General features: G+C 38.7%; 1 protein-coding gene and 1 long non-coding RNA gene across 5 annotated transcripts in view; one reads left to right on the top strand and one right to left on the bottom strand.

Annotated features, from left to right (window-relative positions):
- The window catches only part of LRGUK (leucine rich repeats and guanylate kinase domain containing), a 121443-nt gene that overhangs the window by 51264 nt on the left and 43446 nt on the right, over positions 1 to 26733 (bottom strand). For 2 of the 4 annotated variants that reach the window (XM_081532926.1, XM_081532922.1), the window contains exons 6-11: positions 20176 to 20300; positions 15705 to 15848; positions 12358 to 12438; positions 10706 to 10792; positions 9255 to 9361; positions 3018 to 3137 (exon numbers count right to left, since the gene is read on the bottom strand). In XM_081532926.1, the coding sequence (XP_081389052.1) occupies positions 3018 to 3137; positions 9255 to 9361; positions 10706 to 10792; positions 12358 to 12438; positions 15705 to 15848; positions 20176 to 20300 (664 nt within the window). The remainder of the gene's footprint in view (positions 1 to 3017; positions 3138 to 9254; positions 9362 to 10705; positions 10793 to 12357; positions 12439 to 15704; positions 15849 to 20175; positions 20301 to 26733) is intronic. The other 2 variants (XM_081532923.1, XM_081532925.1) reach the window with 1 other exon arrangement.
- On the top strand, positions 1734 to 24734 carry LOC145523160 (uncharacterized). Its single transcript, XR_014066395.1, has 4 exons — positions 1734 to 1839; positions 8987 to 9155; positions 22200 to 22282; positions 22381 to 24734. It is a non-coding gene; the product is annotated as an uncharacterized LOC145523160 (long non-coding RNA).

Genomic DNA, 26733 nt, shown 5'->3' with positions numbered 1-26733 from the left:
TTCAAGCCTTTTTTTTCCATTTAATTAAAAATCAATAAAATTTATGTTGAATGAAGACTAAAATAAAAGAAAATCTAAACAAGAGCAATGGCTTGCCCCTGAGGATGTGCTTTGGTTTTATCATTTGTTTTAATTAGAAAGTTGCCGCATATCATCGTAGTACTATTTGACTTTCTTTTTTTTTTTTTTTTGCTAGGTAGAATTTTTTTTTTTTTTTTATAAATTTATTTATTTTAGTTGGGGGCCAATCACTTCACAACATTGCAATAGTTTTTGCCATACATTGACATGAATCAGCCATGGGTTTACATGTGTTCCCCCTCCTGGACCCCCCACCCACCTCCCTCCCCATCCCATCCTTCTGGATCATCCCATTGCCCCGGCCCTGAGCCCTTGTCTCATGCATCGAACATGGAATGGTGTTCTGTTTCACATATGATAATATACATGTTTCAATGCTATTCTCCCAGAACGTCCCACCCTCACCTTCTCCCTCAGAGTCCATAAAATTGTTCCATGCATCTGTGTCTCTTCTTATTGCATGAAATTACTGGTTTCCTAATACTCTTTATGGTCCAATGATATGCTCTTTGGGCTCTCCAGGTGGCGCTAGTGGTAAAAAACTCGCCTGCCAGTGCAGGAGACATAAGAGATGCGGTTCTATCCCTGGATCGGGAAGACACCCCGGAGGCGGGCATGGCAACCCATTCTGGTGTTCTTGCCTGGAGAATCCCATTGACAGAGAAGCCTGGCGGGCTACAGCCCAAAGGGTCGCAGAGAGTCAGACACAACTGAAACGACTTAGCAAGCACGCACGACATGCTCTTTGATCCATGCCTTGGTGAAATTCTGAGAATGACCCTCCTATTTACAAGCCCTGACCTCCGCCTCCATGAAGATGCCAGTGCGTGGCCAGACAAGGCTTCTGAGCCCATGAGGGAGGTGGGAGGGTGACTGCAGGGCTTTCCACTCGCCACTAGTCCCATCCAGAGGAGAAAAATAGCACTGGCAACAGTGCCATTATAGGAGCAGGAAGCTCATTTTAGGAGTTTTGTTTTTTCATCCTGTGCCTCGAAATTGCATATGTGATGCTAACTATTTAAGGTCTGAGTTCCCCACCTTCAGAGTCTCTCCATTTACTTCCAAATACATTACAGTCATTAAGGCAAGGGCCTCATCAATATTGTTCCCACTGCATCTTCAGGGCCCAACACATGGGAAGAACTCAATAAATCTTTATAGAGAGAATGGATGAACAAATAAATGAATCTCTTCATCTCTCCATGTACCCATCAGTGGAGGTTGGAAAAAAAAAACAAACACCTATGCTTCTTAGCACAGTAATTTCCCACTAAATTTTGCATATAATACCATTAATTAACTTATCCATCCATTCAGACAATCACTTAGTCATTCATTTAACAAATATTTCTCATGCAAATAGAAGTGCCCAGCCATCTGCTGAACACTGGGAACTCGGTGGTAAGCAAAGCTGGCATTGGTCCCCACCCTCACTGGGCTTACAGTTGAGCAGAGGAACCAGGCATTAAGTACATCTTCACAACCATGATGGACAGACATTTGTAACAGTGGAAAACCAGGATTTAATGAAAATGAACATCGGTGGGGTTGGGGTGGGGGCTATCCAGTGAGAATGTCAAGGCCAACTGGATTAGAACCTTGATGATGAGTTAACAGACATCTCCAAGAACACATCTGGCCCTATGTGCCTCAGAGAACAAACCACAAACAAACACGAAGGATGGGCTCTGAACCATTTGCAACAGAACTGGTGTCAGACATGTGAAAGGACTTCTGAGCAGGAAAGCCTTGGTTCACGTAAGTCACTTTGGTTCGCTAAAAGGTTCCATGTTTACACATTAGCACCACAGTCAGGAGATATCTTTCTTGCCCTAATTTGGTCGTCCATTCATTATGCTCCACTTATCTTTCGAAGCAGGTTCCATACCGCTGTATAAGCATAAAGACACTCTGCACTTTTCAATTCTGATATTAAGTTTTAATTTACTTTTTGTTGCTTCAGGGTGTTCAGAATAGATTAATGAGTAAATTCTTCTATTGTATTTGTTTCCTGGAGTTGTTCAAATGATGGATATAATTTTAGATCTCTAAATAAATGAACCTGTTTAACATAGTGTTTACATTGTTTGAACACGTGTAGCTTAAGGGAAGGAACTTGTCTGGAACAGCATTAGAACATAATTTATATTTCTTTTTCTTGCCGTCTTATGTATCTTTGCAGTCACATGATCAGCTCACTAAGAAACATCACTAATCTAAAAGCAAGGTCTTTGCTATATGTAAAAAAGGAAAGAGGAAACCAGTTGAAAAGGCCACAGCGATAACTAACACTGAAACACGGAAACCCTTAAAAAGTCTCTAAGTCCAGCTGATGATTTCCCCAGAAGGTTCTTATGTTTTGGATATACTCAGCTATTTTAACTGAGTCATTTGGGAATCACACCATGAAACATCTACCCCAGAAAACTGAAAGGGTACTGAATGCTAACCTGAGGGTAAGGAAAAGGGACTCTTTGGCTGTCATTTCTCGTTCCTTCCTTCTGAAATATGCCTCCAAAGAGGAAGACCTGAGCGGAAATAAAACAGCTGACGTGCTGGCAGTGTGCGCTCCGACAGTGATGAGGAGAGGCTGTGACTGGAGCACAGAACCACACCCCACCCCCTCATCACAACGTTGTGATCCGCGTGTCACACCACATGGCAACAGGAGGCAGCCATGCCCCAAAACCACGAGGCTTAATTGAAACCACGTGTAGTTCCGAATCTTGGAGCAGGATTTTGGCTGTGGCTGAGTGCATCAAAACATTTGGAGGGTTAAAGTAAAAAATAAATAAATAAATACAGTGTATATCACAGTGTAATAACCGGCAAAGCAGCTCATAAGCCTGCTATGCATGTTTTTTAACTTGCTTAAAATTAATAGCCACTGTGAGCCACAGCCGACATTTTACAGCCTTAGTAGCCAACAAACTCACCCGTATCTGAAGTAAGTGCTGAACTGTCTGCAGAGGCGGTGAGCGAGTTCTCGTTTACCACATGCTTGAGGACCGGCCAATACCAGCATGGGGTATGGGGCATCCAGACTAGGCAGGGTGCTGCAACACAGGGCAGAGTGGGCACGTGCGTTAATGCATCCGGCGTGGAAAGCTGTCCACGTCGCAGTCACGATGAATCTGGCTATCCGGCACTTGCTATATGCAGACACAGTATGGAAGGACGGTCCTACTTTCCAGAAGCAAGTTGATTACAAAATAGCTAAGAATTTACTTTAACACCATTTTTAGAAGGAAAAACATGGTAGGAGAAATATTTATTTCTGGTTGATGGAGATTCCCCCCAAGAAATTCAAAATGAAGGAAATAAGACTTACCTTCTCAGAGGTAAACTTTTTCATATCTTTTTTTTATAATTAATTTATTTTAATTGGAGGATACTTGCTATACAATATTGTGATGGTTTTTGCCATACACCAACATGAATTAGCCATGGGGTATGCATGTGTCCCCCCATTCTGAACCCCCCCTCCCACCTCCCTTCATACCCTATCCATCTGGGTTGTCCCACAGTACTGGCTTTGGGTGCCCTGCTTCATGCATCGAACTTGCAAACTTGAGCTGGTCATCTTTTTTACATATGGTAATGTACATGTTTCAATGCTATTATCTCAAATCATCCCACCCTCGCCTTCTCCCACTAAGTCCAAAAGTCTGTTCTGTGTCTCTTTTGCTGCCCTGAATGTAGGATCATTGTTACCATCTTTCTAAATTCCATATGTATGCATTAATTTACAGTATTTGTCTTTCTCTTTCTGACTTACTTCACTCTGTATAATAGGCTCCAGTTCTTATCTATGGATTTAGAACACTATGTAGGGACTTCTTTGGTGGTCCAATGGTTCAGAATCCTCCTTCCAACACAGAGGATGTGGGTTCAGTCCCTGTCAGGAAACTAAGATCCCATGTGCCACAGGGCAGCTAAGGCTGCACACCACAACTCAAGAGGCCTATGTGCCACAAATACTGAGCCCTCAGGCTCTAGAGCTCCACCGCCAAAAGTAGAGGATGCCTGCATGCCACAACGGAGACCCAGGGCAGCAAAAAAAAAAAGATAAAATGGCAAATTTACTATAAAAAAGAACACATGTGTGTAAAGAAAATAATAGTCATTAACATTTACATGAGCAATTACTATGTGCCAGGCACTATTCTAGGCATCTTACGTGCATTACCTCATTTAATTATCGCAGGAAGCTAATGAAGATGATTCTATCATTCTCCCCACTTAACATACGAAGAAACTGAAGTACAGAGAGGTTAATTAACATGCCCAAAGTAACAGCTAGTAAGTAAGAGCTGGTATATGAATCTAGGCATGGCTTCCAGGTCTAAAAGACCAATTTGGACTAATTTACATAAAATCTCTTGCAACAGGCAGAGCTGAAGTGTGTGGGTTTCACTCATGACACAAATTCTAGAAATACAGACTAAAATATAATATTTTGAAAACAACATGGCTGAGGTGTAGATTCTATGAAGCACGGGGGCAGTGCAGCATAAGTTTTCAATCTCTCTGAACCCTCACAGAAAAACAGAAAAACTTGAGAACAGAAGTCCATGGAAAATGTGGATAACGAAACCAGATGAAAAGCCACAAACCCACAAGACTTTTATGGCACTGGAATCTGTGCAGGAGGAGGGAGGAGGAAGCAGTGGGCAGCATTTGAGAACAAGGGAACCCCAGAACAACAGGTATCTAGCAAAAAGCAGGCAGGCTGGAACTGTACATGTCCAAAAGCCTACACGTGAATGCTCATAAAAGCTGTATTTGCAGTAACCAAAAACTAGGATCAGCCCAGATGTCCTTTGAGGGATGGTTGGTTAAACTAATTTTGGTGTATTCAACGAGGAATACTACTCAGCAACACAAAGGAGTGAACCATTGATACATTTAACAGCTTGGATGAATCTCCATGGAATGGGGCTAAGCAAAAAAAAACAAGTCAACCCTCAAAGGTTATACATATACTATAAGATTCCATTTATATAGGCTTCTTGAAATGACAACATTCCACAGAAGGGGAACAGATTATTAGTTGCCAAAGATTAAGGAAGGTGAGAAGGATGGAGGCAGCTGTTGCTATTAAAGGGAAGCAAAGGGATTCACATGACAAAACCCCTGTATCTTGACTGGAAATATGTTGTGCTCAGTCACGTGCGATTCTTTGCAACCCCATGGACTGTACCCCTCAGGCTCCCGTGTCCATGGGATTTCCCAGGCAAGAATACTGGAGTGGTTGCCATTTCCTGCTCCAGGGGATTTTCTGGACTCAGGGATCAAACCCATGTGTCTTGCATCTCCTGCATTGGTAGGCAGATTCTTTACCACTGTGACACCTGGTAAGTTACCCATTTCTATCCTGAGTGATGCTCATGTGAATCTACACATTTGATAAAATCGCACAGAACTAAATGTACACATGAGTCCATGCAAAACTGGTGAAATCTGATAAGGTTGATGGATTGTATCAATGTCAGGTTCCTGGTTTTGATACTCCACTATAGCTAAGCAAGATATTATCACTGAGGGAAACTGGGTGAAAGATATCTAGACTTTCTCTGTATTATCGCTTACAACTGCCTGTGAATCTAAAATTGCCTCAATAATTTTTAAATGATTAAAGAGAAAACATTTTGAAAGAAGGTGATGAAAATTGAGGATAGGCAAAGAAGATCTACTTCCTAAAGGAGAAAACCAAAACCTAAGGGACAGAGCAAATATAACAGACTCATTCAAGTAAAAAGTTTCCCGAAAAAAAAAAAAAAATAACAGTATACAACATACCTGAGGATATTAGCCCAGAACAACTGGGCTAGAAATGCTGTAACAATAACACTAAGGCATAGTCTAGTAAAATTGCTGGACTTTAAAAAGGCAGTGTGTGCTCAGTTATGTCCAACTATTTGAAACCCCATATACTGTAGCCCACCAGGCTCCTCTGTCCATGGGATTTCCCAGGGAAGAATGAATACTGGAGTGGGTTGCCATTTCCTTCTCCTTAAAAAAGGCAGAAGTGGGGGTAATTATTTAGCTAGAAAGAGAACACATGATTTATACAGGAAAGAAAATTAAATTGTCATCATATTTTTGACAGCAATTTTTGCACAAAAAGAAAATGGAGAAGCACTTTTAATATATTCAAGAAAAAAAGTGTGAGTCATGGATTTTATATACAGCAAAAAATGATTTTCAAGTGCAAAGGGCAGATAATCTTCCATATTATCAACATGGAAGATTTCAAGAGATACTGATTGCACAGCCCTTCCTAAAGAATGTGCTAAAGAACAAGCTTCATACAACTAAAATGACTCAAGAGGCATCACTATAAGGGCTGGCGGTGGGCAATAAATATGCAGTTACCCAGAGAACTAAGGCTAAATGACAGCAAAGGAGAAAGTACAGTGTGTGATGGATATATGTTCTGACAATATGAATATAGTGCACTATTTTTAAAATGGAGTGATTGACACTTATATGAAATATATACAGTAGGCAAATTCATAGAGACAGAAAGTATATTAGAAGTTACCAGGGGGTGGGTGTAGAAGGCAATGGAGAGTTATTACCTAATGGCTACAGAGCTTCTGTTCTGGGTGATGAAAAACTTTTGGAAACAGATGGTGGTGATGGTGACACAATACTGTGAATATAATTAAGGCCACTAAACTGTACACTTTCAAGTGGTTAAAATGGCAAATTTTATGTTTTATATATATATATATTTTTAACCAGAATAAAAAACAATGGGGGATGGTTAATAGGAAGAACATAAGCAAAATGGTTTTAATGCTTCAGTAATTATTACTACTGGTATTCTGATACTGTTGTGGTGTAATATGGGACATTAAAAAAAGAGTAATCATGGGATGTTCTAATTTCATCTTCTTCAATGTCTTTGGTGAGGGAGAAAAGGAGATACAGATGTAATTAATAGAGATGAAGTTCAGTAAAAGCTCAACTGTATTCTTGAAGCTGAATTGTATCAACTGAGGAGGTATTTTACTACCTATTTACAGATAGAGCTATCTAGATACAGATTAGATAGACATGAAAGATTAAGTAGATGTAATGCTGCTGCTGCTGCTAAGTTGCTTCAGTCATGTCCGACTCTGTGCGACCCCATAGACGGCAGACCACCAGGCTCCCCCGTCCCTGGGATTCTCCAGGCAAGAACACTGGAGTGGGTTGCCATTTCCTTCTCCAATGCATGAAAGTGAAAAGTGATGTGATGTAATAGGTAGGTACAAATAGGCAAGATGGATGGATGGATGCATAGATGGATGGATAGAAAAAAGAATCAGTAGATGGAAGGAAGGAGGGAGGGAGAGAAGGAAGGAAATCCATTCCTAGCTTCTGTCCACTAAAAGACCTACAAAACAATGACCAGCCCAGTAAGTAGCGGAGATTGTCTCTAGTGCCCACATTGAGATTGGGAAATACCATTTCTCACTAAAACGAACCAGGGCTTCTTGGAGAAATGGCTGATTTCAGAGTTCGGACAAGGCTTGGACAACATCAGTCTGGAGAACCTTGTCATGTGAGAGAGCAAGAAAGCCATTGCTGACTACCAGGCCAGAGTCAAGACTTGGCCACATCATTTTCATATTGGATCCTTACTCCAGTCTCGCCAGGAGAGAGGACAGTGATTCCCCAATATCACAGCCTAGAAGTTCCAAGAGAAAGAGTCAGGGTTTCTTTCCCGGAGGTTGACTTCTGGGGCTGCCAGGGAGCTGTGTCCTGACCCAGGGTGGGAAGGACATGGCACACCTCCTCCTGCCTCCACAAGCTTTACATCATGAACACTGCTCCATCCCAGGGCATTTAAGGTGGCTCAGCCATTTGCTATTCTCTGACAGCCAAAAATGATCAAGAAATGTGCGTTTATCAGACACTGCTGTAAATTCGTTTGATACATATTTTTATATAAATGTACCCTAAAGCATGAAACAACTAGCAATCTCATAAACTAGAAAAGAAATACAATGAGGACAATAAATGACCTTCTTTTAAATCAAATGTGCTTTTCCAGATGTATGCAAATAAATGATAAATCATTTCACCTAGAGCGCTACCATAAATACATAAAACTGTCAGCATCTACATGATTAAATTACATGTAAAAAATCATGTCCTGGATGCAAAATAAAACATTTTCTCTCTGTGGGAAACCAACCGGGTGAAGTACAGGAGCAGACCACATGAAGAAGAGGAGCCGTATTTATAACCCAGAGATTTTACAAGTATTTTTAAAATGCCTTTGGGTACTAATAGAATTTCTGTATTATACTTATAGTGTCAATGGCCATCTGCTTCGAGTGTTTAAAAAGAAATGAAGAAATTGTGGTAAATCTGTCTTCAAACTTAGAGGTGAGGGTCTCTATTCCTGTGTTCAGCCAAGCTGGGTGACTCCTTCCTGTGGGGTTGATTGCAGCTCAGTGCAACCCCTGGAAAGGCTGTTTCAGTTTCCCTTCGGCGAGCAGGGACTCTAGGGACTCTCTAGTATAGAACCTGTGGTCAACGGGTGATCTTTGGCAGGGGTTTCTAGCATCCACTCACAGCTAAGGAAAAATTGTCAATGGACAGAGACCATCACAATTCTCTGTTGATGAGGCGAGGGTCTAGGGTTCTCTCCTATAGCAGGTATGTCGGCAAACTTTTTCATTTCACCATCCTATGTCACAGGCTTCCCTGGTAGTCGCTCAGCTGGTGAAGAATCCGCCTGCAGTGCGGGAGACTGCAGTTCGATCCCTGGGTCGGGAAGCTCCCCTGGAGAAGGGAAAGGCTACCCACTCCAGTATTCTGGCCTGGAGACTTCCATGGACTGTATAGTCCATGGGGGTCACAAAGAGTTGGACATGACTGAGTGCCTTTCATTACCATGTCACAGGCTAGCCACCATTCAAGGGTCCAGATGAAAGAGGGAAGTTGAATCCACTTGTCGCCACACGTGGGAAAATGCCAGCAAGGGAGTCCCATGTGTGAACATGTGATGATGATATGTTATATCCGAGACGACACAGCCTGTCAAATGAAGACCTGATCCCTTCCTCAGAGAGGTGAGAAAGGAATGGGTCACGAGAGCGATGGCTAGGGAGACGAGGAGGTTGTCTTGTGCTGACCACCCCGAGTCCCACCCAAGGCGTCTCTCAGAATACCTGTCAAAGATCCTCTGTGGCTGCATCACGCTGTTGACCACGTGGGTCATGTGGTCTTGAGCCGCGACCACTTCCGGGGGAGGGTTGTATTTATTCAAGGCGGAGACCTTTTCCAGAATTAGAAACGCAAAGGGGAAAAAAAATTCATTGTACAAGAAAGACAAGACTTTCTTTACTGAAATGTTCTAGTCATGCAACCCGGAATCTGTGTTCTGTCTTCGTGTCTGCTCTAGCTTTCCTAAAACCTAAAGAATGACAGTTATTTTAAAATACTGAACTGGAGCCCCTTGGTCACCTATTTCTTTATATTTTCTGGTTTGGGAGGGAAAAAGCAAAAACAACAAAACAAAACAAAAACAAAACCTCTACAGTCTAAGATTACCTTTAATACAGTAAATGTTTCAACTTTTAGTAAGAGAAGAAGTAATAAAATTCTTAGTTCTAGATTCCAGGTAGCTGTTATTGTAGAAGTTTTCCTCTTGCCATCATACCAAGAACTATTCCTATTAACTCAAATTCTACTAAACCTCCTCCTCTTTTAATATAACTTTCTCTTTTTCAAAGATATGGGTCTTTTCCTCATGACAGACAGTTGTCTGTCCCCCGGCTTTGCCATCACTCTAAATACAGTATGCTTGTCTACCACATCTTTACCTAATGTGTGGTTTTAAATGTTATCCCCTTTGCAAAACATTAAAGGGAAAGAGAATCTAATAAGTGCCTCTGAGTGTGAGAATCATAACAGACAAGCATCTATAACTATTTTTAACCAAGATTTCAGAAAGGCATTTATGAATTGGAATACATCTGCCTCTCTGCATATTTATACCTGCTTTTTCACTCCCATCTCAAATTTGCATGGGGTGTAAGAAACCCCTCATTAGTGGAGATTTCAGCTGACACCTGTCATGACAGCATGACAAATTGGCTACCACAGGTAAGGTGTGGGGAGGCAGGTGCTACCATTCAAGGTCTGGTTACTCTCAAGTTGTATGTCCAGAAAAGAATCATTATCTTAAAGAGGAGAATAAAGGATTTAAAATACCAGAGTAGCGATTTAAGTCCTTTACAGTGATGTGGTAGAATGACATTGTAATTCATTTCATTATTAAGTGAAGATTTAGAGGAACACAGAATCATACACCCTCCACATATGATAATTTTCCAAACTCATAGCCTTACAGCTGCCAGCCTAGGTACATGAAGGCTGCTTCTGTCTCCCATGGCCAGTCTCCTTACTGTACCAAAAGCAGGGCTTTCAATGCATTTGTGTTGACGCTCAACTCTGCAGAGGGTTAAACAACTAGACTCTAGGACAAGGAAATGCTCCTCAAATAAATAATGAATGAGCATACTGTTATATGCTCATTTCTCGATTGCAATGGTCCTGCAGCAGATGGCATAGCTTTTGAACCTATCAACTCATAAACACGTGAAATATGACTACATACCTTTTGGTCCACTTTAATCTTCTTCTGATCCAATTCTGTTAATCGAAGTAGCATAAAAATGACGAAGGACCAATAGTCAGGCTTTTCCTGTTTAAAGTATCAAGAGGGTTATTTTGTTACCTTCCTTTTCCCAAATTAATAAGCAGTAGCAGTCTGCTTTCAGGAGCCAAGGCCTTTTACCCACTAATGCTGTCATTCACACACACACACACACTAGGTCTTGACATTTTCACAACTGCAGGCCCCTTACATTAACAACTCAAATGCAGACTCTGCCTTGTAACATAAAGCTTTTCAAATGTGTGATCTTGTTAATCTCCCTGCGAGATAAGCAGGACAAACTTGATTATCTTCATCTCTAAAGAGAAAAACACCTAAGGCTCAGGGAGGTGAAGTATTTCACCTAATGTTCCATGGCCAGTGATTGAAACCCTATCTTCTAACTTAAAGGAGTTTCATTACTATAATAGTAGTAGTCCTTATTATTAATTCCTCATTATTTCTTTGTGTTGTTTTAGAGTAATTTTGTATCATTAATTATGAATTTGTTTTATAATATAAAATGACATTCATTTATAGAACAATTCCCTTAATACTCTATCATCTGCTGCGTTAGGATTATCTGCTTTTTAGAAATATAATTAGCTATGTTGTATCAAGAAGTTACGTCTCTTTGAAGGGAAAGATACTAAGTGGGTGATGCATTTTGTAGATGAGAATACACACGAAATGAATATACTTGAAATCTTTTGTGTACTTCAAAGTGCGTATGTGGGAGGGGTTGATAAATAAATGAGGTAAGGTGTGAAAGGGTTTGTGATATTTATTTATGCAAACACCTGGATGCTCTTTATGGGTCTGGAACTGGGAGGGATGGCCACTTTAAACCCCTTTCTTTCCAGGGGATGCTTTTGTATTGTCTGCCACTATTCCCATACCAAGCATTGTTTTTACTTTCAGACTGTACATTTGATTTTTCATTTTGATTTTTTGCCTGCCTAGTTATGCTTCTCAAGACACACACGCACAAAGAAAGGCACTCAGAGATGCATACACATTCAAGAATCTATGGCAAAGTGAGCAAAGGATATAGATTCAAAGGGGAATGAATGACATTTGCACAAAGAAGGAGGGACAGAGTTGAGGAGAAAGGATCTATCATTGGCGACAAAAAAGAGAGGATCCAGAAAAAAGAAAAAGTCTGGATATTTGATATCCAAAGGTGAAGAAGCACTAGGAAATATACGATTTTTTCCTATAATCATTTTACAATGCCAGTTTTACAGCAATCCCCAGGATAATTTCTTTAGGTGTCTAATCTTAGATTTCTCCCTGATATAAAATAGGAGCCACATTCCATCTACACCTCAGGCATTCTTGCACTAAAAAGACATTGCTCTATAATCTCAATAGCTCCCTCTTGATAATCTTTATTACCACCTGGATGAGTCACAAAGGGTCATACAGAGTAGACTACTATTATTCAATTTCAGGCTTTACCTGCATGGGTGTGACTCTGCTCACCCTTCTAATAGAGATGGTCATAAACATACCATATTCACATTCTTCATGTTCTATCAAGAGTATTTCATAAAGAATTCCAAGAATGTTCTCTTCCCTACCCCCTACCCCCAAAACAAAGGATGTCTTACCCGAATTGGATTTCTTAGGAGACTGAGAACTCGAAGGAGAGGTAGGTTTTCAATGTATTCAATTTCAGACAGCTCAGCAATCTGTTTAACCGAAAAACACACACACACACAGACAATATTATCAACAGGCTAAATGTACCAAGACAACAGAGAACATAATGTAAGAGGAGCTACTTTGGATCCTTTAAACTCAACTTATTTTAAAAATTGCTCTTGTGAATATCTAGCTTTTCAATGAGAATTCCATAAAGTCACACAGAACAAGGGAATTACTGCATGTTTCTTCAATAAATGTAAACTCACAGTCACATTTTCTTTTTTCCCCTCTGGATAGAGAACAGTGAGATAGATGCTGCTGCTGCTGCTAAGTCGCTTCAGTCGTGTCCGACTCTGTGCGACCCCATAGACGGCAGCCCACCAGGCTCCGTCGTCCCTGGGATTCTCCAGGCAAGAATACTGGAGTGGGTTGCCATTTCCTTCTCCAGTGCATGAAAGGGAAAAGTGAAAGTGAAGTCGCTCAGTCGTGTCCGACTCTTAGCGACCCCATGGACTGTAGCCTACCAGGCTTCTCCGTCCATGGGATTTTCCAGGCAAGAGTACTGGAGTGGGGTGCCATTGCCTTCTCCGGTGAGATAGATAGGTGTTCCTCATCTCATCCATATTTAAGGCAGGGATAAAATAGTATGTAGAAACAGACTACAACGCAGGAGACCCGGGTTCGATCCCTGGGTCAGGAAGAACCTCTGGAGAAGGCAATGGCAACCCACTCCAGTACTCTTGCCTGGAAAATCCCATGGACAGAAGAGCCTGTTGGGCTACAGTCCATGGGGTTGCAAAAAGTCGGACACGACTGAGCGACTTCACTTCAGAAACAGAGAAAATGCAAAAAAGGCATGCACGGGCTACACGGCTCTCCCCATCACTCATCCTGTCTAGCCTCCAGTTCCCCAGTCCCCCTCCCCACCACTGCTTCTGCTGGTTATTGTGGTTATTTGTGACTGGGGAAGCCTTCTTACTTCATGTAGCTCTATCATTTTTCCAATGAGGTCACTGTTTTAAGAAAAGATAAAAATGGCAAATTGTATGACATATTTCTTGATGTCAATGTTACATGGCTATTCACCTGAAAACTCTTTGCTAAACTGTACACTTATGAGTTATACATAACTCTTGTCTTCTTCAACAACACAGTTCGAAAGCAGCAATTCTTCGGCTGTGTGGATCACAACAAACTGTGGAAAATTCTTAAAGAGATGAGAATACCAGACCACCTGAACCTGCCTCCTGAGAAACCAGTATGTAGGTCAAGAAACAACAGTTAGAACCAGACATGGAACAATGGACTGTTTCACATTTGGGAAAGGAGTACATCAAGGCTGTATATTGTCACCCTGATTATTTAACTTATATGCAGAGTACATCATTTGAAACGCCAGGCTGGGTGAAGTACAAGCTAGAATCAAGACTGCCAGGAGAAATATTAATAACCTCAGATGTGCAGATGATATCACCCTTATGGCAGAAAGTGAAGAGGAACTAAAGAGCCTCTAGATGAAGATGAAAGAGGAGAGTGAAAAAGCTGGCTTAAAGCTCAACATTCAAACAACTAAGATCATGGCATCTGGTCCCATCACTTCATGGCAAATAGATGGGGAAACAATGGAAACATTGACAGACTTTATTTTGGAGGGCTCCAAAATCACTGCAGAGGGTGACTGCAGCCATGAAATTAAAAGACGCTTGCTCCTTGGAAGAAAAGCTATGACCAAACTAGACAGCATATTAAAAAAGCAGAGACATTACTTTGCCAACAAAGGTCCGTCAAGTCAAAGCTATGTTTTTTCCAGCAGTCATGAAAGGATGTGAGAGTTGGAGTATAAAGAAAGCTGAGTGCTGAAGAATTGATACGTTTGAATTGTGTTGTTGGAGAAGACTCTTGAGAGTCCCTTGGACAGCAAGGAGATCCAACCAGTCCATCCTAAAGGAGATCAGTCCTGAATATTCATTGGAAGGACTGATGCTGAAGCTGAAGCTGAAGCTCCAATAGTTTGGCCACCTAATGCGAAGAACTCACTCACTGGAAAAGACCCTGATGCTGGGAATGATTGAAGGCAGGAGAAGGGGATGACAGAGGATGAGATGGTTGGGGTGCATTACTGACTCGATGGACATGAGTTTGAGCAAGCTCCAGGAGATGGTGAAGGACAGGGAAGCCTGGTGTGCTGCAGTCCATGGGGTCACAAAGTCGGACACAACTGAGTGACTGAACAACAACAACCACAAAACCATCTGAAGAGATTTGGAACCTGGTCTTATGACTTCTTAAGTCTTATGACTTCATGAGGTCTATGACTTCATAAGACATATGGGACAGTGAACAAATGAATTAACCTTAGAAGTTGACAATTTAATATGCAAGTCACATGAAAATGAGGAGGAACAGTTTTTCCTGTTATTAAAAATCTACTCTTGCCAGACCTAAAGACTGTCTTTTTTTGATTTTTAGAAATAAAACAGCTAATGAAAGCTCACTGGAGAAAGAGTCATTGGATCCAGCTAATGAGCACCGTCATGGCTGAACAGAGAAACGTCTCCTCAGAAATGCATCTTACCCCGGATAGTCTCTATGTCTCTTTTAGGGTCAGCCAGACTTTTCATTTTCAAGAAGTAAATAATCAACTTACTTGTGAGATCTTTCCCAAAAATACAACAAAGTACTCAGGATGAATAAAATCACAATGTAGATCTTATTGCAGAAGAAGTGTACCAACTGAACATATCATTATTAGGAGCACACATGCTTTATTAAAAATAAAATATAATTCAGAGTGAAAGCCAATTGATATAATTTGTGAAGTAATATGTGCATTAAGCCAGAATGGAAATCTAAATAAGTCCAGTCTCCAAACTTATCCAAGTTGCAAACATAGGCTATTGTTACAAATAGAATATGAGAATTCACTTCCTGTGTCTCTTCTCATTAAATGGAGGCAACACCAGCCTGAGGCTATTCTCTTGGCTCCAAGTTCCCTGCTCTGACATGTCAGACATTCCTAACGCAGTCTTTCTATCCCAAATTTCACACAAACATCTCTACTTCACAAAGTCATGTGCACTTGGTTGAAGTTTAAACCTTCAAAATAATGAAATTAGGAATGTTTAAAAGCTAAGAATCACTATTTATTAAAAAAAAAAAAATAGTCCTTCACCTATTGCTCCACTCCTGGAGCAATATTTTCTAGAATATCTCTGAGCTGGCATTGAATGTGATAGCACTTGAGACATTAATAATGGGTCCTAATATGTCCTCTTATGTAGACACCAAGACACGTAAAGTATGACATCACCTTATTATCCTCGAGGTTGATCACTTCCAAGAAATCATGACCCTCTAAGCCTTGGAGGCTGCTGATCTGATTCTGGCTCAGGTCGAGGATCTGCAGGACTCTTAGGTCATCCAAACCTGTGATCTTCTCAATCTGGTTATTGCTCTAAAATTGATAAAATACACTTAATGTCCTAAAGAGAAAACTGAAGTGACAAGTTTTCATTCTGGGTACTGCCTCAAACTTCTTAAAATCAGTAAGACATTCTTGTCTCCCTCCATTCCCATCATTCACTTCCCTAAACACATATACATACATTGTAGAAAGAAATCATGGTATTTCAGCTGGAAGACTCAGAACATATTTTTTTTGCTAGAGATAAGCAGATGAATGTTCATAGGAACATTGTTCAATAGGCAAGACAAAGGCTAGGTAGTATAAAATTTGGACATTGCTAACCTCAAGCCTAATGGCAGCATGACTCCACGTTTCTCTTTCAGACATATAAATTTAACACAATTCTTTCATGGCTATTTAACAAACCACTTGAATACCACAACTCCCACATCTACTCTGTTTTCAGAAATATTCTGAATATAATCACTTCATATCACAAGATCTGTGGTAGTCTGATATATGCTTCTGCTTATTCATGCTCTTGGTACCTTTCTCTCCTCTTGAATCCAGGCTTCACTAAGACCTGCCTTAATACAAAGAATATGGCAGAAGTGTCCTAGTTACAAATCTAAGACTTAAGAAGGCCTGGCAGTGGCTCCTTTTGTGTCTTGGAGCCCTGAGCTGCCATGTAAGAAGTCTAGCTCCTCTAGAAAGAATCTGTGGAGATGTTACACAGAGAGGAGCCCTGAGACTAGAGAGAGAGAAGAAATTCAGCTATTGCAGCATCTCAGCTGAGCCCAGCCTCCAGTCAATCTGCTAGCTGGACATGGCAAGACCAATAGAACCACCCAGCTGAGCCCAGCTCAGATTACAGAACTGCAAAATAACAAAATGGTTCACTAATAGAATTTCTCAACACCACTACATTTTGGGGTGGCATGTTTTACAACAATACATACACAAACTAAGTTCTTAAATAATTCACACATAAACGTCTTCTTAGACAATACCATGAAACAGAGAAAGACATAAGACTTAAATGTTGTTCTCTTTTCCAACCCCCATGAACCCATAACACAAATTATGGTGGTAACAACAATTTGCATTTTCTTGTACATTTCCCAACACATGCAAAATTCCTTGGGCTCATTAGTCTTTGAAGTATAAGAATATGTCCCAGTAAAGCTAAACTCTGAGTTGAGAATCACAATAAAGAGTAATTTTGAGGTTTCAATTAATGCCATGTTATACCCATCCTTAAACTTTTAAAACTTTCACTGAGCACTTTATAACTAAAAAATTATAGTATTCTCTACCATCTACAATATTTTTCCTGGTACATGTTTCCTGATACATTTAATAGTAAGAGCTCATTTTCACCCAATTTTTCATAAGATTTCACTTCAATAATGAGCAAGATTTATATTCATGAATATAATTTTATGGTTCTTTAAAATATATTAATAAAATGTTGATAATCTATAGAGCTGGATGATAGTACGTGGGGATTCATTAAACTATTCCCTTTATTTTTATATATGTCTGAAAAATCCCATAATGAGAGGGAAGAATACTAATGATCCCATTTGCCTAAGTCAAATTTCCTACTGTTCAAAAAAGTTCTAGAAAGAGTAATAGAAAAAGGAAAGGAAAAAACTACACTGAACATAATATCCATATTAATTTAACTTATTGAAATAGGACCTCAATATCCTTCTTAAAATATGCCCACATATCAAATTTATACATAATACACTTCTTCCTAAAGACTTCTGATGTGCCATAGATGTGGAAGATAAACTGTAATTCTTTTTTAGTGTGTCTCTGATGGCTTTCAAAGTGGTAGACGCTCACGAGCAGAGTAAGGCATAGAAATGTTTAATTAGACAGTCTATGGTCATCAAAGAAAGCAGAACTTGAGAAATACGTCAAATCAGAATTTGAGTTGAAAGTCATCTAGTCAAATCTTTTACCCAATGATGAAAAACTGATAGGTCTCTCCTCAAAGTGCACGGCCAGTTTCTGCATGAACAGTTCTTGCATGTTTCATCATGATGAGCAGGGAAAAGGGGGCAGTGAGAGAGAAACTATTTTATTAAATAAATGAAATGAGAAATAGTCTTAATCTCCCAAGTTGGGAGGGGGAAAAAAAAACAAATGACTTTTACTGAGACACAATGATTTTTTGAAGTTTGGAATGGATTGTCCTTACTTGCTAAAGGAGGTGGCTGGCAGAACAGACCATGAGTGAACCATATTTTCCCTTAATATTTATTATAAAAGTTGATGGTAGAGAATTAACAGTTGGTTTGTATAGTGAATGGCTCTTTTTTTTCCTCTGAATTTATCTCAATAAAGTGAATTACTTTCAGCAGTACAATTGGTTTACTGATACCACAATTTTTTAAAAAAGCATGAAAAACTAGTGAAACAAATGAGTCTCATTTTTATGTATTTTATTAATATATGGAAAGGAAAACTTTACCATTCTCAAAAATTTTAAGGAAAATGAATGATGGAAAATTCTGTATTTTCTAGTTAATCTTGGGTGATGGGAAAGGGAATGGGAAACAATCCATCTAATCTACTTGTAGGAAAAGTACGTTTTTTATGCTTTTTCTAAAAGCTGCTTGAGATGAAACTGTCAACACAGATCACTTATTCAGTTACTGAAACAAAGTCTTATGATAAAAGTGCTATGTGTTGTTATTCTTAATAACGAGTTGAATTCTCATTCCCTTATGCACAGCTGCATATCTCTTTCCACATACCATGCTCTACTTAAAGTCAACAGGAATGCAATGTAAAAAGATACATAAAGAAAAGGATAAAGCTGTAACAAGCTGCAAATTGAATAGAACATACTACCAAGAATCCTTCAAATTATCATAATTTTTAAATGTGACTTTCTTTTATAATTTTTAAGTTGGCAATTTGACTTGCCGAAGTCATTTTCATTTACAGCTTTGCCACTGTGCCTTAGTGGACAGAAAACATGAAACTTCAGGGGAATAATTAAACTTTACCACGTCTCTACTGGCAATCAGTAGTTTGCCCTCATCTAATTCATCGTTAGGAGTGAAGAGCATTGAAAAAGCACTTCAGGCTTCAAGCTCGGGGAAAGAAAAATTAACACATAGCCAACCATCAGCTGTCTGTGGTTAAACAAGACAGACATGATGCATCATATCTGTAAAAAATATGCAGATAACCCGAGGTGTCATCTTAAACAACAGTTCAACAATCTTCTGTGGATAGTTAACATAAGAAATTAATAAATTACTAGTCTCATGGCTTAAAATCCCTGCCTATCCTGTGACAGATAAAATGAAGAATAGAAAAGCCATCCAAAGGTGAGAAGGAAGAAGAAAGACTCCTAGATCATCCACAAACTACTTTATCAGCCCCCAAACTAGTGAGCTAGACTATTACTTCAAAAATACTGTATATATGGTTGGAACTAATATGATCCTGCTGACTTTTAAGTAAGTTGTCTGTGTTTTCATTCAGTCACAGTCACAGAGCATGTCATATAGCTTAAGGATAGTGCTCTTCATGGGGAAAAAATTTAAAATACTAACTTTCTGAAGGGAATTGTTCATTTATTCTCAGCCAGAGAGAATAAATGAACTTCATTTATTTATTCATTCATAATAAATTATGAATAAACTTATTCATAATTCTGGTTTTCTAGAATGGGAGACTAGCATATAGTGATATAAAAGGGTTGCCAAAATTCAGTGCCCAGTGGTTCATTTGAAAGTAATGAAGGTTTTTTTTTTTGCAATGAAGTTTTAACTGCAATAAATATTACACTTCTTCATGTTGTTTAGTCACTAAATCATTTCCGACTCTGCAACCCCATGGACAATAGCCTGCCAAGTTCCTCTGTTCATGGCATTTCCCAGGCAAGAATACTGGAGTGTGTTGCCATTTCCTTCTCCAGGGGATCTTCCCGACCCAGGGATCAAACCTGTGTCTCTTGCATTGGCAGGTGGATTCTTTACTGCTGAGCCACCAGGGAAGTCCAAACATTATGCTTAAATATGTTTAAATATTATTGCATTAATAAGACATTATAAGTATATTCTTAACAGGTGCTAAAAGTATGCCTTTCTTTCTCAGTGGTAAAGTCGGTCTTTTAAAAAATGGAATTTGTATACCAAATTAGAAAATCATTTTACTTTAGCATGAAATATTCATCAAACACACATACACAAACCAGATATGAAAAGGAGCAAATAAAACTGAAGATCATGACATTTCATAAAGAAACTAGCTCTTTATAAAACTGAAAAATCCTAGCTATCATTCATATATTTACTAAGACATTAATTAGTACTTCTATACAGAATAACATTTTTGGTAGACTCACCAGACAAAGTATTTTGATTGGTAACATGCCTAAGCCATTAATGGTTGTGATCTTGTTGTTGGCCAAACTAAGGTAGGTAAGACTGCTACACAGCTCTAGTCCACTGATTTCAGTTATCTCATTGCCTGTACACCATGACTATGTTTAAGGAAAATGTTACTGGAAACATTTTGAAGAAACAATGAATGCGTCAAATCATCATTAGAAAAATCAGACAACAGCATAAATAAAAAAGTACTACATGCCCAATACAAAGCACGCCAAATCTTAAAATATTTTTTATATGTAAGCTAATACTTACATGGGAAAAACATCTGAAAAAGAATGGATGTATATATGTGTGTGTGTGTGTGTATGTATACGTATACTTCATATATATCGACTTAGCAACATACCCGATTCACTTTTCTGTATACCTGAAAGTAACACATTGTAATTCAACTATACTCCAATAAAAATTTTTAAAAAAAGAAAAAGAAAAGAAAGAATTTAGTACTAGCACTACTTAGTTGTTTTTTTTTTTAAAGGATCAGCTTTTGAGTGCGCTCAGTTGCATTTGCATTCATATGTGACTCATTTAATCGGTGAGGAAAAAACAATTAATCGCCAGAGTGAAACCACCAGGGTGGTTCAAAGCTGCCAATCTGGCAGCATTTTTCCTTTGCTCCCTTAATGGTCTTCATGGGAAACTCTTGTACTTTCCTACAGGCAGAACTTCTGAATCCAGGGTTGTCCTGGGGAAGCACACGTGCTTTATCATCCCCATAACCGGGAAAACAGCCCGGGAGACGTCATCTGTAGAAAATGGGTCATCTGAGATGTCAACTGAGAAAATTTGGAGATGAACAGCTTTTTGGCAGATTTCCAGGACTTAATGTCATTTCTCCAGCAAAGCTCAGTTTTCCTTCCCAAGTAGCCTAAGACATCACCATTTTCTCAGCCAATTGCCATCTTCAGGGCATCCAGCCATCACCAAAACCTGGCATTTTTTGCTTTAAAACATCTCTTCAAATATGTTGTTCCTTTTCATCTCCAACTTAATTCAGCTTTAGTACTGGTGGGTACCTCTAACTTACTGCCTTCAAGTTATCCACCTTATAGTCAGGTTAAATTTTTTCAAAATATTGACTGGATATCATGCTTCAATTAACAAATTCTTACAGGACGAATTCCAAAATCTTCACTCTGGCATTTAAGGCCCTTTACTTTAAGCAAAACCTATTTATTGAATTTCATCCCCATTATAATCCAGTCAGAATTCTCCAATTCTGCCAGGTCCATCTTCTTAATACTTTAGGAATTTACATTTGACTTTCTTTTTTTTTTTTAATACTGCTTTCCTAATTATTTCTAAAATCTGCCCATTCTTCAGGATTTAATTTAAAATTCCACTTTTTAAGTTTTCTCTTTTTTTTAACATTTGCATTAAACTGGCATATTAAGCATTCCTTGTTGATGAATAGCCTCATTTCTCTACTTCTGTTACTTTTTAATTACATAAATAAGTACAAGTGACAGATTTGGAGAACATATATTCACAACATAAAGAGTAGACAAAGAATTAAGTATCTAGAAAATATAAAGATGACAATAGCCCAATAGAAAATGGGGAAAGAATATAATCAAGCAATTCTCAGAGGAGCAAATCCGAGTGGCTAATATAACATAACAGGGAAAAGGAAATGGCAAGCCACTCCAGTATTTTTGCCTGGGAAATCCTATGGACAGAGAGGGCTACAGTCCATGGGGTCACAAGAGTCAGACACAACTTAGCAACTAAACCACCACCATCAACATAAAAAACATATGAAAAGATACTCTGCTTCATCTGCAGTCAGGAGAAAGTAAATTAAGATGTTATTCTTTGCCTATCAGTTTGGCAAACATTTAAAAAGTTTCGAATAGATTCTTTCATACCACTGAGCGAGAGGGGAGGCAATCTGGCAGTGTTTATTATAACTGTAAATATCGGGGCAATTCCAATTCTTGGTATTCACTCTAGACAAACTGTTTCTTCCTCAAAGCCTTTTCTGGTCAACTTCAAATACCCCACCTATGGAGATCAATCTCAGAACCAACAAATGTTTTGAAGAGAAAGGAATAGACCGTAAGTATCACAAAAACATACATTTTGCTTCATAATTATCTGTAGTTATCCTAACTCCATTACTTACTAGTTATGTGACATAATTTCTCTCTGCTCAGATTTTTCATCTGTTAAATGAAGACAACATCAGGTTGCCATGAAGCCCAAAAGTTAGATCATGAGGAAAGAAATTTAGAAAATAGGTGTGAATGAGTTGTACAAACTATCAAGTACCTCACACTTACAAGGCATGATGTTATTGTTACTAAATTACAAGCACATGAAGCTAAGGAATCACATCCTCTGCCTCCTGGGCAACAGCACACAAACGAGGATTCAGGCCAGGATGGATTCTGAAAGAACTAGGCCAGAGACCACTGTTAATTAAGAAACTAACAGCAATGATGAGAAAATACTGCCAAACAAACTGGAAATTCCTAGATTTTCCTCTCAGGTTCCAGATCCAATCCTTAGGCAGAAGCATAATTCTGCTTGTCAGCGTGCATTTCAAAACCACTTTCACAAAGCTTCCCGCCAGACTAGCTCTACAAACAGACATTTATGCTCAAAAACACAATCCTCCTTTCTGCTTCCATTTTCTTTGGGCTGTTTAATCACTCCACAGATGAATTAAAATATCCTCAGGGTAGCACTCTTTGGCAAGAACAAGTAAGCATGGAAAACTTCAAATGGCCAACTGTTTCACTCTAGCCCAGGAAGCAATAGTCTCTAAGTCCTATTTCAGGAGCACTAGGGTCTTGGTAGCTCAGCCTCAGCAGAAATGAAGATACTCTGAATTATGATGGAGAGTAAAACAAATGCTTGTGAGTGGCTGAGTCAGGAAGGATTCCTAAGGGAAGCAGGCAGGAATTAGAAAACTAGAATATAGAGATCCAGAAACCGTCAAGAGATGATGGGAACTGAAAACGAAAGCTTGTTGACTGTGTGTATAGTGATTTTCCAAGACATTAGAGACTACATTCAGTTTGCTCTTCTAGCTTTGAATAGGAGGGAAAGTCATGTATTATGAAATTAGTACTGCAAGGGCCAGGAGGAGGAGGAATGCAGATGCCCGCTGCAGTCATGGCCAGGGCTTCTACACTGGGGCAAAGGATGAGGAATTGACTGAACATCTTTGTTGATAAATACTTTCATTTCACCAAAATTGTCTGTTTCCCAACTCTTCACTCCTCTTTAAATTTCAAGGAATTTCAACCACTATAAATTACAGCTGACCTTTGAAAAACAGGTTTGAAATTTACGAGACCACTTATACTTGAGTTGTTGTTTCTTTTTCACTAAATGCATACTCCAGTGACACCATCTGTAGAGGTTGGTTGAATCCACTGATGCAGAACTGTGGCTAACAAAGAACTTACTGTAAAGTTATGTGAGGATATTTGATTGCTCTGGGTTGGTCTCTAACTCTTACCATTATTCAAGGATCAACTGCAATCATGTTCTTAAGTAAAGAGTACTTTTAACAGTGGTATAAGAGCTTTCTCCACTAATTACTCCCACAGTTACATCATATGTGACTATCAGCAATGACAACAGTCAATATGCAGGACTGGTCCATCCAAAGCTCTGAGTTCAGGAATAACTTTATCTCTCCCATCTCATTTTCTTAAGAACCTTCATGAAATGTTACTTGCCCTTCCTCCTAACATTATTCTTTCACATTCTTTAATAGATCTTGGGACTATCCAGTAAGAAGAAATATTATCAGTTAAGTCACTAAAATGTTACAATGAATTAGCTTACTAGGTTGATTCTCTTAGGTATATTTCAATTTTAAAAGGCCACTATTAGGAGAAAGAGACTCAAAGAACTAAGAATCAACATACTGTAATCTAACACTAAAGTTTTATGATCCTGTGAATAAATCTTTTACTGTGGAATGTTAAATCCTCATGGAAACTGAGTGAAGGAACCCAAAGGCACATAAGCATAACTTTCCAGCTAGGGAAAAGCCCAACAATATATTTTTACATTTTGGTGATGCTGTCAGCAGTTCACAGTGCTTGACGTGAATTATTCGCTACTCTGGTATTTGCTCTTATTCATTTGTCTACAGTCATAAAATATGGGCCTGGTGTATAGAAAACAGTTACTAAGAAATAAGTACGAAATCCATCACAATTCTCTTAGTGGAAAGGACCACAGTGATGGCTTTAATCAAAATCAATCCTGAAGGATATATATCATCTTACCAGTGAAAAATGTTCTTCACTCTGAGAGTGAATCTTTTTAAGAAATGAAACATGCATACAGTTTAAATGGCTATGTGATAAAAGTGGTAATTATTCAGTGAATTGCAACATGGGAAGAACAACGGAATTCAGAAGACTAGTCTTGGTTCAACCATTTACCTAATAATCTTGGACATGTCCTTGGGTCTTGGGCTTCTCTCCCATAAAATAATAGCACTAAAGACAACAAAGAAATAAGAAAAGAAAAAAATAAAATAAAATAGATGATGTCTAGAGTCCTGTCTAGATTTAAAAATTTTATGAATCAATTTTTCAAAATTTCATGATTCTATACTTGTAGAATAAATTTCAATGAACAGTTAATATATGTAGGTAAAGAATAAACTGCATCCTTTCTTAAACCCAAACAAATGTACTTATCCTTGGTAAAGTTTATCATCTTTCAATTTGGGGTACTTATCAATTAATCATCATTTGCCCACCTACAAAGGACAAAGTAGTATAATAAAATAAACTAAAAAGTTAATTAGCTATAATTAATTTTAATAGTTAATAATTAACTTTATAGTTAATTAGCTAAGTCATATAGCTAACATTGAGTTATTAACATAATCTATTATAATCACATTATCAGCACTACTAGTTTGATTAACTGATTTGTTTTTATTTTAAATAACTGCTCCTAATATTGATAATTATACTTCTATTTTAATTTTATTTTAAACAAAGGTGCATTTCTTTCCCCTCAAATAGAAAATACAGATGCTCACTAAGGAAAGCTTGAACAAATTTAAAAAGTTTAAAATAGATAACAGCCAAATTTCTAAAGCATTTAAAAAAGGACAAGTGGAATGGCATCAGATTAAAAAAAAATGACATTCAAAATATAATAGAGAGGACTGATGAGGTTAGAGCTGTGGATCTCAAAGTGTGGTCCTTAGACCAGCAATATCAGCATCACCTAGGAATTGGCAGAGGATGAGATGGTTAGGAGCATCACTGACTCAACAGACATGAATTTGAGCAAACTCTGGGAGCTAGTGAAGGACAGGAGTCTGGCGGGCTGCCGTCCACGGAGTCACCAAGAGTTGGACACAACTTAGCAACTGAACGACAGGAACTTGTTAGTTATGCAAATTCTCAGGTACCACTCTAGACTTACTTAAGCAAAAGCTCTGGACAATGGGGACCCGCAATAGGTGTTTTAACAAGCCCTCCAGGGAATTCTGATAGAGCTAAAGCTTGAAGTTTGATAAATAATTATTTTCAAGGAAATTAATTTCTAATTTTCAAATTAAAAAAAATTTTAATGGAAAACGGCACTTCGTTGGTCATACTCAGCCTGCTTCTATTTACTTTTAAAACTTTGATGAATATTCTTAAAAACACAGGTCTGTGGTAGTCTGATACATGGCTCTGCTTATTCATGCTCTTGTACAGCTGTCTCCTCTTGAATCCAGGCTGCGCCCATGACCTCCCATGACCTGCCTTAACCCAAAGAATATGGCAGAAGAGTCCTGGTCCCAAACCTAAGACTTAAGAAGGCCTGGAAGTGGCTTCTTTTGTGTCTCAGAGCCCTGAGCTGCCATGTCTCCCATAACATCCTGATGTCTCTCTCTCAGAGATAACCCCTAGGCTGAATTGCCTATTTCTTCTTTCCTTTCCCCTTTGATTTTATACCTAAACTATATTTGGTTTTAAAACAGCCAACTGACCTGACACATGGACATTGAGTTCATTCATTTTCACTACTGTATGATAATGCTGTTGTATCAGTATATCATAATTTATTTATGCCCTCTCTTATCAAGGAGCATTTGGGCTATTTCAATTTTTGCTGTTATAAGCAATGTTGCTACGAGCATTCTTACACAAGCCTCCAGGTACATGTATGCTAAACTTCTTAGACATAAGAATGAAAGGGCTAGGTCACAAAATGTGGATGTTCAACCTTACAAGACTGCACACAATTGCTTTCCAAAGTGGTTGAACTAATTTCACACCCGGAGGAAGAAAACCAGAGATCCTCTTGACCTATGTGTTCTCCAACATGGGGTATTTTTAGATTTCTTACATTCTGCCAATTAAATGGCTGTGACACAGTATCTCATGGTCTTGAATTGCACTTCCCTGAGTACAAGTGAGGTTGACATGTCGTCATTTGTTTATTAGCCTTTCTGATTCATTTTCTATAAAATTATTTTTACATACCTTCTCCCATCTTCATATCCAGGAACATAATATATTTCCCTTCAGCTA

The sequence above is a fragment of the Giraffa tippelskirchi genome, chromosome 10 (assembly GCF_054371585.1).
Source record: "Giraffa tippelskirchi isolate mGirTip1 chromosome 10, T2T-mGirTip1v1.2.pri, whole genome shotgun sequence".
Lineage (NCBI taxonomy): Eukaryota > Metazoa > Chordata > Mammalia > Artiodactyla > Giraffidae > Giraffa > Giraffa tippelskirchi.
This window is presented reverse-complemented; position numbering and strand designations above follow the sequence as displayed.